This window comes from Phacochoerus africanus, chromosome 7, assembly GCF_016906955.1.
Source record: "Phacochoerus africanus isolate WHEZ1 chromosome 7, ROS_Pafr_v1, whole genome shotgun sequence".
In the NCBI taxonomy this organism is placed as follows: domain Eukaryota; kingdom Metazoa; phylum Chordata; class Mammalia; order Artiodactyla; family Suidae; genus Phacochoerus; species Phacochoerus africanus.
In genome coordinates, this window is record NC_062550.1 from 105,725,865 (window position 1) to 105,738,147 (window position 12,283).

The window sequence follows — 12,283 nt, forward strand, 5'->3', positions numbered from 1 at the left end:
TAACATGCATGTAACGCAAAAAACAAAGCCTCCCAATATTTCGAATAATCTACGACTGCTGACTAAATTGTTGTTAGAAGCTGCTGATCTACATTGAAATGAACAATAGTCGTATAGAAAGATGGTGATTATCTTTTGCAATATATATATATTTCTGGTGTATTTTCATTGTACATTCTGTGGCATACTGACACTGCGATTAGCGCTTTATAAGCTGAGTAGTTCCAGAGGTTTTTACTGGTTAGTAAATTAACGATCTGAGTTTGGAAACGTGGGGATTTGAAATAGGATTGGCGCTAACACATGAGGGATTTTTGGGTCTGAAAAAATTAAATTTTAGATTGAATAGACAGGCAGTGGTCTTTTACAAAACCGGAAACAAGGTTCATGAAAATGACCCGTGCCCTGTTTGCATCCGTTTATTTCATACCAGCATGTCTGCTAACCCGAGGGGTGTGCAATCCTGAGGCTGACTGGTGGGCAGGCGATTGTTAGTCGCCTGCAGGCATCACAGGCATGCATCGTTTTAAGTAATGCATTAAAAAAAAAATCACACGTTAAAGCTATCTACCCAAAGATTGCTTCTATACATGGCTTCAGGATGAGAACTACGGAACTTGCATATGCAGAGCTGCCTGAGGCCTGCCAGGCACATTTTCTTGAGTTTTCATACAACCAGAATCCCTCTTGATTATTGCTTGTCTGCTGAGGCGTCTCAGCAAGACGACTAGCAGGGATAAGCTGGGAGGAAAGGAAAAATGCTAGAGATGGAGAAAAACCACAGGTTCCTATTCTTTTATCAAAAGGTTGAGAAGGTTGAAATTGCGCTCGCACACAGAGAATTTTCCAAGGGAATAACATCTATTTGTCTCATTTAAATAATGCCAGATAGTTTATTCTGGGGTTGTGATTTATTTTCAGGAACATGGAAATCTGGAAAGAGCTTATCATTCTTTTGGGTTTATTTTATTTTTTAAATTTAATTTTACTGTTGTGTAGTTGACTTAAAATGTTGTTAGTTTCAGATATACGGCAAAGTGAATCAGTTATACGTATAAATGCAGTGATTCTTTTTTCCCATATAGGTTACTACAAACCGTCAAATAGATTTTCCTGGGCTGTCCTGTAGGTTCTCACTAATCATCTGTTTTACACAGTCGTGTGTCTGTGTTATCCGCACCTCCCATTTCTTCCCTCCTCCCCGGGATTTCACCTATGGTAACCAGAAGATGCGTTTTGAAATCTGTAAGTTTGCTTCTGTTTTTCTTTTTTTCTTTTTGCCTTTTTTTAGGGCTGCACCTGCAGCATATGGAACGTCCCAGCCTAGGGGTCAAATTGGAACTACAGCTGCTGGCCTGTGCCACAGCCACAGAAACTTGGGATGCGAGCTGCGTCTGTGGCCTACACCACGGCTCATGGTAAAGCGGGATCCTTGAGCCACCGAGCGAGGCCGGGGATCAACCTGCATCCTCTTTGATACTAGCCAGGTTTGCTTCCGTTGTGCCACAACAGGAACGCCTCTTTCTGTTTTTTGAATAAGTTCTTTTGTATCATTTTTTTTTTTAAATTAGATTCTGCCCATAAGAGATATCATAGGATATTTTCCTCTGATTTAACGTCACTCAGTGTGACGATCTCTAGGGCAATCCATGTTGCTGAAAATAGCATTATTTATTACTTGGCTTTATTTTAGATGGGGAAACAATCAGATCTAAAGGAACACTTGAAGCTGAACTCACTTGTTAGACAGGAATGATACATCCTAGTTCTACTCCAGTCCACGCTCTATTCTGAAACAGCTGAGCTGAATCCTATTTGGACCATATCTAAATGCAATCCAGAAGCCTCACGGTACTGAGGATAAGAATTTGGCATATTCCGAATAGTGTCCTTCGAGTCGCTGAACAGCTGGTCACACGCGCGTCTCTGTACATGTCAGAATGCCATCAGGCTAGTTATCGAAACCAACAGAGGAAAAGCTCATTAGTAAGTGTGAACAAATACCTTGAAAGTGAATTGCTCATTGAAGACAGGATTAAGGGTCTTTCGGTGGACTTTTGTCTCAAATTTCTTCTTTTTATCAGGCAGCAGAAACACTTTGACGTAGGGGTCAGACGTGCCCCCCATGTCCAGGGCGGGCAGCTCGGCAGCCTGGATGATCCCCACAAGCAGCTGAAACGAGAGGCAGGACAAGGCAACCACCAGCATTGGTGGACGTATTGGAAAAGACTGATTTGTTCATGAAGCTGCATATCGTGATGTCTCCCTTTTCTTCTTTGATTTTAACAAACTTTTATTCTCTTAGGAATCTGAATACAAAAGGCAAATGAAGTGAGCTCCAAAGACGTCAGAAACCCAATTATGACAGATGTAGGCTCTAGGAAGCCTGGTTTTAAACACAAAAGAGGCTTTTAAAAGGTTGCTGATTACAGTTAAATATGGAATTCGTATTTGCCAAAGGGCTGCAATCAAATAACTTTGCAGTTGCTAAAAGCTCTTGTGCATTATTTCTCTTTCCAGGGCATGATTTGTAAGTGGAAATAAATTGTTAAACAATCACAAGACGGTAATTATAAAGCAGGAAATTTTTATTTTGGACCAAAGCCTCAGACTAGCTAGAAAGACATTTCTTAGAAATTGGGTAGCTTTTTGAGATAAAAATAAGATACTCAAGTTTCTATCATATTTGACCTTGTGTTCTGGCTACTTCTTGTTTTAACATAGAGTAACATTATTATATATTAAACTTTGTGTTTAACTATAGGGTACAGGGTCAAAGAACTATAGCTTTAGCTTTCATATAAAGGAAGGGGAGATTATAATTAGAGTTTTTAATGCTAATTGACTAAGTTTCTGATTTTTCAAATACTGAAGAAATCTCTGCATTTCTTCACATCTGTTTTTCTCAGTGATACATTCCTATTTCTTATTATGAATGCCAGTGTTGGCTGGCACTGCTCATGTTTTTGCAAAGAAAACAGAAGGTGTGAGTGGACGATTCTGATGCCCTGCCAGCAGACATTCTGTGTCAACAGGCTGGTTAGATCCATATGGGAAACAGAGGTGGACTCACTGAGGTATATACTATTCACAAGGTAGATACCATTCAGTAAATGCAGTCACATCATGGCTTTTCACGTCAGGGGCTAAAATTCGGAGACCATGCCTTTTTAGCCAATAGGATGGGAAAGCAATTCACCTCCTTAAAAAAGTCCCATCCATTTTCTACAAAACTGGTCCCCTGTCTGTTTAAGTGTACTTTGGCTCATTGGTTCAGTTTTGAACCTCGACCAATACCCTTAAAGATAGCGGTTTCCATTTTAATGCTTCAGTTTCTGTTCATCATACAGCAGTGGCAACAAGAGTGCTGGATTATAGGTATACGAAATGTAGACAGATGGTCCAAGAGTGGCGAAAATAGACATCAGATTGCAAAGACATGATGAGTAAAGCAATAAGGTTGCCACTTGGTTTGCTAAGCTGGTATTTGGACTTTACCTTTGGAAGCCATGTGAATGAGCAAGATCATGGTCTCTCCTCACTTAGTGCAATACTTTTTCTTTTGGGGCAGGGAAAGTGATAGAGCCCAAACGCTTTCAAATTTGACCACTTATTATACTTGAAGGATTTGGGGGTATTTTGTTGGTAAGAGGTGGAATTATCTCTTCCAAGCCCCTCTGACTTCCACCTGTGAGCTAAGCATCATATTTCTCTCTAGCACAAAAGCTTCTTAGACTACTTTTAGGATGGTCTTTGGAGTGTTGGTAAGCAAATATATGTATTTGATTATAGCCTTATCTACAAAATTCCTCAGACGTTATCTTCCATGACTCACAGGAATCATTTTATAAATCAGATTAGCTGAGGGCATTTAGAAAAATAAATGCATACTATTAAAATGTTATCACGTAGAATATTCTAGATCCTCAGAATGAAATAACTTAAAAAATTTGTTGGCTAGAAAGGGAATAGTAAATGCATTTTATGTTATATTTGAAGAAGAAACATTTAGTGCCATTTCCTCAAAAATACTCCTTTAAAAAATGATACTTAAAGTACTCAAAGCCCATGGAGAATCTTAAAATTTATGACTACCCGGGATGAGATACCACTAGGTTTGTACTGGAAAATACTCAAGTAGAACAAATTCATTGGAAAATGTTGAATACATGTGTCCAGGCAGGTTACATTTTGGGGTGAAGACATGTTATGTGTTAACATAAGTTGACTTTGCCGTGCCCTAAAAGATACAAATACAGGGAATTTTGCTCTCAGTCAACTCCTGATCCATTTTTTTGTGGATGTGATAATAATGAGCTTAAAGCTCTCTGTCACTGACTGGAAATGGTCTATTTATAAATATATACAAATCCATACCTATAAGCCTGTATCTGTAACCAGTATGAAGCTTTCTAGAATGTACTATAAGGTAAGGAGCCAGGGCTGTGACGAAGCTCATGAAATACAATTATTTGTTCTGTGGAGTTGCATATCAATAGTTCTTTACGAGGAATGCTCTAGACACTTGAGAAAGAGAAGACGTTATTTGAGCCGTCAATTCCTAAATAAAGCCCAGAATTTTTGCAATTGCTCAGAGCTCACAGTGTTATTGATGTCCAACATGAGTCACCAAAGCTGCGTATTGGTGTTTGATTTATTTATTGTTTACTCCTCATCCAGCTGGACATAATTAACACATGGTGCCTGGAGTAGTAGCTGTGTGTACATCTATCAAGTTCTTGCCCGCCCCGAGAGATCGGTGCACTGATCACACTGGAGAGATTTAAAACAAACTGGAGAGATTTAAAGCTCTCCTGGTGGGAAAAGAACCATATCATAAAGACTCTTGAGTCTGGTTTCAGCTTGGCTAAATCTTACTTAACTTTGACCTTTCTTTAATAGTTCAGAAGGTCAAGGGCCATTTTCATCAGAGTCATGAATCCTAGAAGGTCTTTTTAGGTAGAGAGATTTTTAACATTTGTCTTTGAGCTACCTCTGTAACAGGCAGTTAATAAAAGGTAGCTAATATTATCATTCATCTAGGTGGCACTTCATGGCTTTTGGAGAAATGGAAGGAGGAATTCCTGTTTTGATAGAACCTTTAGTTCCTCACCAGCTGCCTTGTCGGGCAGCCAAGCAAAGGCACGAAAAATCAAGTTGCAGGTCTGCCTACATTTCTGGAACTGTTGAAACCTATACCCAGCATCACAAAAGGCATTCTTTCTGTTGAAATCCATGGAAAGCCAATTTTTCATCTTTGATTCTTTCTCAGAAGGTTCGATTTCGTTTCAGAACCTTGGCTTAAACGGTGTTCTAACCCAAAGGCGTCTGCCCCTGTTTGGATCCAAATCCATGACTTCTCAGGAGGACCGCTAGAGCTCAGGGCGAGGGACCTGGGGCTGTGAGCTCTCAGCTTCAGACCGACTGCTTCAAGGCGATTTGTATTCTGCCGGCCTGCTGTCAGTGCCGTAAGGAGACGTAATCGGCGGAGTACTCTGCATTCTAATGACCAGCAGTTAAATTAGCAAGTAGGGGACCGCCTGTACCTAGAAATTATTTCATCAATAGCTCTGGTAATTACATTTTCCCCTCGTACCAAAGGGAATGTTTGGAAAAAATAGCTTCTTTCAATTTCTAGTTGGTAATTTCAGAAAACGCAATGGAATTACAAGCCATTCCCCCCCCCACAGACCTGGTTATTCTGGAAATCATAATCCAGTGAATACTGAAGTTTTCCCAGTTTCTCCTCTTCTTTGGGTTCTTCTTTTTCTTCCCCATCAGTCAATCCGGTTTCAGCATCATCATCCTTCAGGGCCTATGAGTAGGGAAACAGATTACATGTGAATTCAAGGGAATTTTCATTAAAACCCTAATTAAACTGGGCCTGTGGTTATACTTGCAAGCTGTTAGAAGCAAGCATTGAGATGCTGGAAATCTCTTCATTTGTCTGACACACATTCACATCTGCTGCTTACGTATTTTTTTTTTAAATTCCATTTGTGCACGGAATTTTATCCCCCAATCAGCAAGCAACATGGAAGCAATGGAAAAAGCCCCTCAGAATATTGCGAGCAAAATATGTAAAGTTGGTGCAAGGAAAATGTCAGCTCTGTGTTCTATTTGGCTCTGATAAAACTGCTTCTTTCCGAGGTATGATAAACATGCTGTTAACCAGGCCAGTTTTCACATTCATGTCGTTGAAAGAGATCTAAGCTAAGCATCATGTAAGACATCCTTGGTACATGCAGTGGATTAAGTAACATGAAATGCATAGCCTTTTCTTGCCTTGTTTCCTATGAAAAAGATAGTCGAGGAAGTGATTCTCAGAAAACTGTAATTTCCTATGTTTTGCGTATACATTTATAATGGTTATGGAAAAAGAGGAAAAAAAAACATGCCACCAGCAAATGCATGTTTAGGGAAAAATTGACCCCACTTCCAGTTTCAGTTTATTGTTTTATTTTTATAACAGCTCCACGGAAAGCTAGGCTGAATTAAATTGATTTCTGGGTCTATTTGATATCAAAAGGCAAAAGGAGTGACATTGGCAATTTTGTCAAACTGAAATTTATATAAAAATTAATTTTGCAAAACCATGGCACTGAACTTGCAGAACTCTGCTTGAACCAATGTTCTTTAGAACCTAGAAGTTGAAGTACTAGAAAGCTCATTATTTCACAGATGCATTCAAATGTTCCTCTTTATTAAAAATAAAAATATATAGTGTAATTTCCCAATAAATGCAAAAATTTTGCTCAAAAATGAAAGGTTCGAAGGGTTATAAATACTAGAAATTTTATTTCCGGGGTGTACATTCTTATGGCTTTAAAGAATTATAAAAGATAACTAAAAATCTGTAAGTAGTTATTATCCAGAATTAAAAACGACAAAATGTACCATTTTTCTGACCACTAGCGAGGTTGAAAAATTTAAACCTCTTTGTATGAACCGTTTGTATTTTTCCTTCTGGGACCTGCCTGTATATAACTCTGCTAGTTTTGCTTGCCTCTTACTGTCGTAGAGACTTTGTATTTTAGTGTCTAAACCATTCTCTGGTTATATACTGCAAATATTCGCTCCGAGGTTTTGGCTGTGGCATTTTCACTGCCTTGTGTGTACGTCTGACCGTGACTGCAGAATTTCACAAAACTGAAGATGAAACAATGGCAGGCTGCTTTCTATCTCTGACGGAGTAGAGGCATGCTAACTCTTGTCAGTGATCAAATTCAACGTGAGAATTCTTAACTCAAATGAAAGAGGTTTAACCAGGCTTCAGAGGCATCAGACTACAGCTCTACCCCCAACTTCCCCTCCCAGATTACATGGCCTTTTTTCTCTGCTCAAAGAAAGATTTTCTGTTCAGTGACTCATTTGCACAGAGACCCTCAGCGGGGATTCAAAACAGCGCCCTCTGTCTCTGCACTGACTAGACTTTCCAGTTTGGCTCTATCCATCTAACTCTAAATTGACTCTAAAAAACTAACTTGGTATCATCTTATTGGAACTCATAGGGCAGAAAGATCGTATTAACAGAGAACTGAGCTGTGGTTGGAGATGCCTCCCATTTTGTGCTTCTTGAAAAATTTCAGAAGGGTACAATGACTTTGGAAAATAGAAAATCATCATTATTGTACCTGTGCAGGAACCTTCCCAAATCTAGGCAACCATTTGTCGTTTTTTCTTCTTTTTAGAGCTGCACTTGTAGCCTATGGAAGTTCCCAGATTAGGGGTCAAATTGGAACTGCAGTTGCAGGCCTAGGCCACAGCCACAGCAATGCAGGATCCGAGCCGCATCTGTGACCTACACTGCAGCCTGTGGCCGTGCTGGATCCTTAACCCACTGAGTGAGGCCAGGGATGGAACCCGCTTCCTCGTGGATACTAGTTGGATTCTTAATCCATTGAGCCACAATGGGAACTCCATGTGCCATTTAATTTGGAGTTTATATTTGAATGTTTCCTTGAATGGTAAAATGTCGATTTACTGATAGCCAAAGGCAGGAAACAACACACTTATTTAAACCCGGGGGTGTCAGTAACAAACGTGATAGTAAAGTGACAAGAAAAAACTACTGAGTTGAACTGGAGGACTTGAACCTTTTCTTTCTTTTTTGCTTTTCTTTTTTCTTTCTTTCTTTCTTTCTTTTTTTTTTTTGCTTTTTAGGGCCATACCTGCGACATAGGGAGGTTCCCAGGCTAGGGGTCTAATCAGAGCTACAGCTGCCGGCCTCCGCCACAGCCACAGCAACATGGGATTTGAGCTGTGTCTGCAACCTACACCACAGCTCACCATAACGCTGGATCCTTCACCCACGGAGCGAGGCCAGGGATCGATCCTGCAACCTCAGGGTTCCTAGTCAGATTCATGTCTGCTGCGCCACAATAAGAACTCCCACATTGCCTTCTTAAAACCTCAGCTGTGTGTAAGTCTTTAATACTGTCTGAAAAGATGTGTTTAGAAAGTTGCAACGTAGATAACGTGTCTCTCATAAGATTTTAGTTTTTTTTAAATAGCAAACTATTAAAAAATTTTTTTGAGTGTAGTTGACTTAGAATATTGTTAGTTTCACATGTGCAGCCAAGTGAATCAGGTAGACATATGCATATATCCACTCTTTTTCAGATTCTTTTCCCGTATAGGTTATTGCAGAGTATTAGGTAGATTTCTCTGTTGTACAGTAGGTCCTTGTCACTTACTTCTTTTACATATAATAGTGTATATATTTGAATGCCAACTTCCTAATTTATTCCACCCTTGAGCTTTTCCCCTTTGGGAACTCTAAGCTTGGTTTCCAAATCTTTGAGACTGTTGGTGTTTATGAATAAGAAAAAGAGCAAACTAAAGCATATTTTTGTCTGAAAGATGTGCGCCTTACTCCCTCATTAAAATAAAAACTTTCATGGATTAAAATACTTTTTCAAAATCTTCAGAACTGACAATTTACATATCATGTTTCAGCTCAGTGCAATTTGAAATAGCTGAGATATTAAATCTCCTTCTCCCTAAGTGGTTTTTTCCCCTAATAAAAGCTGCAGGACCATCTCTGCAATTATTTGGCATGAAATAGGGCTAAATTTTTGATAATTTCTCAGTGCCACTATTCATCATTGAAGTGATTAAGTCTATTCTTGTCCCAAAGGCTCAGCTTAAGCAAGACATTTTCTGAACCATTACGTTAAATTCAGGCCTATTAAATCAGTGGCTATTATAATATCTCAAGAGCAATAGTCCCTCCCCCAGCACCTCCCCCACCCCAACCTAGGAACAAAATGCAGAGGAAAAGGCATGCAAGCCCAGCGGTTCTGAGAGTTTAATAAATTGCAGTAAAAAAGCTGTGTTGGGTACATCAGCCCTTGTTTAAAATTTCAATAATTTAGTGCACAGACTTCTAGCTTGATTCACTATTGAAAAGGTGCTCAGTTGTACTTGGAAAAACCATCAGAAGGAGTGTTTGTTTACTCGAGGTTAAACTGTTCAGTTACGGAATTGATAAGGTGTACTACCTTTGGGCAGTGCAGGTCACCGAATCCTCTTTCTGGGGCCACCCGTTAAAATGTGAGCTTTCTAATACTGTTCTCTTTGATCGGTTAGTAAGGTTTAAAATGAGAACGCTTTATCTTAAAAAGAAAAATCAATTTAGTTCAGCCTCTTGATGTGTGTCAGAATGGTACACCCTCAGCTGTGGAGCCCCCGCTGCCAGGCCGCTGAATGTATCTGAGCATTGACGAGGGGTGTTTAGATAGCAGAGGAGACCTACCGCAAGGGACAGTCCAGAACAGTCATGAGACACAACACAGATAAGGAGGACATAGAAGGAAGAAATAAAAATTTAAATATCCACACACATCAGTAACAGCCATGGAGAAATGACCTTTCCAGACCTCTGACTCTGCAAGGGGATACCGCCCCTCTGTGTATTTTTAGTGCTTTTATCTTTTAAAACATTTAAAAAACCCTTAAATAAATATCCTTTGCTGAATAAATATACTGTCTATTCTTACCAATTTGTTGTCATTGAAGAATACTTAAGAATTCTTTCTTTTTTCTTTTTTTTGCTTTTGTCTTTTTAGGGCCACACCTGTGGCATATGGAGGTTCCCAAGCTCGGGGTCTAACTGGAGCAACAGCTGCTGGCCTACACCAGAGCCACAGCAACGGCAGATCCTTAACCCACTGAGCTAGGCCAGGGATCAAACCCTCAACCCCATGGTTCTTAGTGAGATTCATCTCCACTGCTCCACGAGGAGAACTCCAAGAATTCTTTCTTGATTATAAAATCTTACCACAGAGACATAAGCGTCAAAACCATCGAGACACACAGTCAGGAACATTGAAATCTGAATTTCTGTGCTTTCTTACATGGAGTGAAATGGTACAAACTCACTGATTTCCCCAGAGCCTATGCATCTTAAGAAACTGTATCTAAAATGCCTCTTATATGCGTCCAATTTCAAAACGAGAGAGGCAGAGACCATCTGTATTGCCTTCCTCATAGCCACATCGGCATTCTGTTGAAATGGCTTGGAAATATAATTAAGGGATAATTTTACTGGGCGTTGATGCTGTTTGGAAGTTGGATGATCAGAGGATCACCATGGGACACAGCGTTTTAAGACGTGTCCGTTCTATTTTGCTTCCTTCTTTCTCCTCATAAAATGATACAGATCTGGCACCTACTTTTGTCTCCTTAATGAGTAGCACAAACTATTGTTCTATAGCTGTTTACCAAGGGGGACTGTTTTCACTTGTCCCAGTTATGTTTTATTCTGGACGTTTAATTATTCCTAAGTTAAAATAAGACCTATAAGATCCAACATAGATAAAATGATCTCCTTAATATTAAAAACACCTTTTTAGGTTTTTGAAATCCTAAATGCTGTGTTGTCATAACAAATTGCTATAAACGACTGCCAACTTCGTAGCATTTATCCCTATTTGACTCTCTTTCTCTTCCCTTCCCACACAAAGGTATTCATGATCAATGGAAAAGTGACCACCATCTACCCTCTCTATTTACTATTTTTGAGATCTTGGTCATTTATCCAGGTGATAACGGGTAATAAACACCACTGTGCTTTAAAGTACAGTCTTACGTCATACAGAACAAATTTCACGAAGAAAAATAAAATTACTCGTCCTAGGAAGAAATGCTGTAGGTAATCATTTAACAGTATTTAGTGCTTTTAATGGTTACTTCTGGTATAAATGAAAACCACATTTGGATTTTATTGTAGTTATGGAAATGATCATACATATATTTGCAATTTGTTTCACAGACATAGTTGAAATGCACCTACAAATTATTTGGCCCACCCATGTCTGTCTAGGAGATTTTGTTTCTATACTTAATCTCCCACCCCTGTCGTGTACAGAGATCTGTATCAAGTCCCACTTGTTACAGAAAATGATGACATAAAGCAAGCCGTAATTCAAAACTTGAGTTCCCATGTAACAACCGAAAAGAAACAATCTGTGCTGGACATCTATGGTTGAACATTGGCGACTGCTCTTTGGCTGTGATTAAAAATTCGGAGAAAAACATAACCCTTGTTGAGCTGAGCTCAGGACAAACCTCTGAGGGTGAATATAAGCATTGCGTTCACCCTACAGCCCTGAAAGCAAGCAAAAGTGTAAGTGAAAAATGGGCCAGTGTGAAATTGCTGTCAGCAGGCATTACAGTGTCTTTGAGGGAAGTGTTTAAAATTCAGGCTGGGGAGAGGGATTAGTGCCCTGAGTATGTGGATGCCGATGCAAATGTACTAGAAATGCTTTCCTGAGCTGAACTGTTCTTAAGGAGATTTACATATTTAAAGGTTCAATTAATAGTAAGCCTACAATAACAGTTTATAAAACTGCCTATATCTATTGCTCTTAGGGACTAAACAGAACTTTTGAATTATTTGAAGGCAAACCTCAATCATTGAAAATGTTAGTTCTCTGAAAAATTTTTACATTTTTACATGAAATGACTGTTCTTTAGAGATATCCAAAATGAATACGATTTCAAAAAAGAAATGAAGAGGCAGTTAATTATTAATAGTAGACTTCATTGTGAACCAGATCAGCCTGTTCATTTAGGCAAAACAGACACAGTATAAAGGACATCCAGACGGCTGCTTGGGGCTTGGGAAGAAAACTCAGCCAGGTGGATTTCATAACCCACATCATGGTTCTAAGTGTCCCTAAGTGAAGGAATAATAAGAGTTTTGCCTGGAAAGCCTACCCTGTTCTTCAGAACCCATTGGTATTTCTCTCTCTTCCCTTGCGTAACTCATTATTTCTAA

At 39.3% G+C, this 12,283-nt stretch overlaps 1 protein-coding gene across 1 annotated transcript in view; it reads right to left on the reverse strand.

The window, feature by feature from the left end:
• SYT1 (synaptotagmin 1) overlaps window positions 1-12,283 on the reverse strand; it is a 523,537-nt gene that overhangs the window by 134,213 nt on the left and 377,041 nt on the right. Inside the window, exons 7-8 of the mRNA XM_047788370.1 lie at window positions 5,693-5,815; window positions 2,005-2,172 (exon numbers count right to left, since the gene is read on the reverse strand). Coding sequence (XP_047644326.1) covers window positions 2,005-2,172; window positions 5,693-5,815 — 291 coding nt within the window. The remainder of the gene's footprint in view (window positions 1-2,004; window positions 2,173-5,692; window positions 5,816-12,283) is intronic.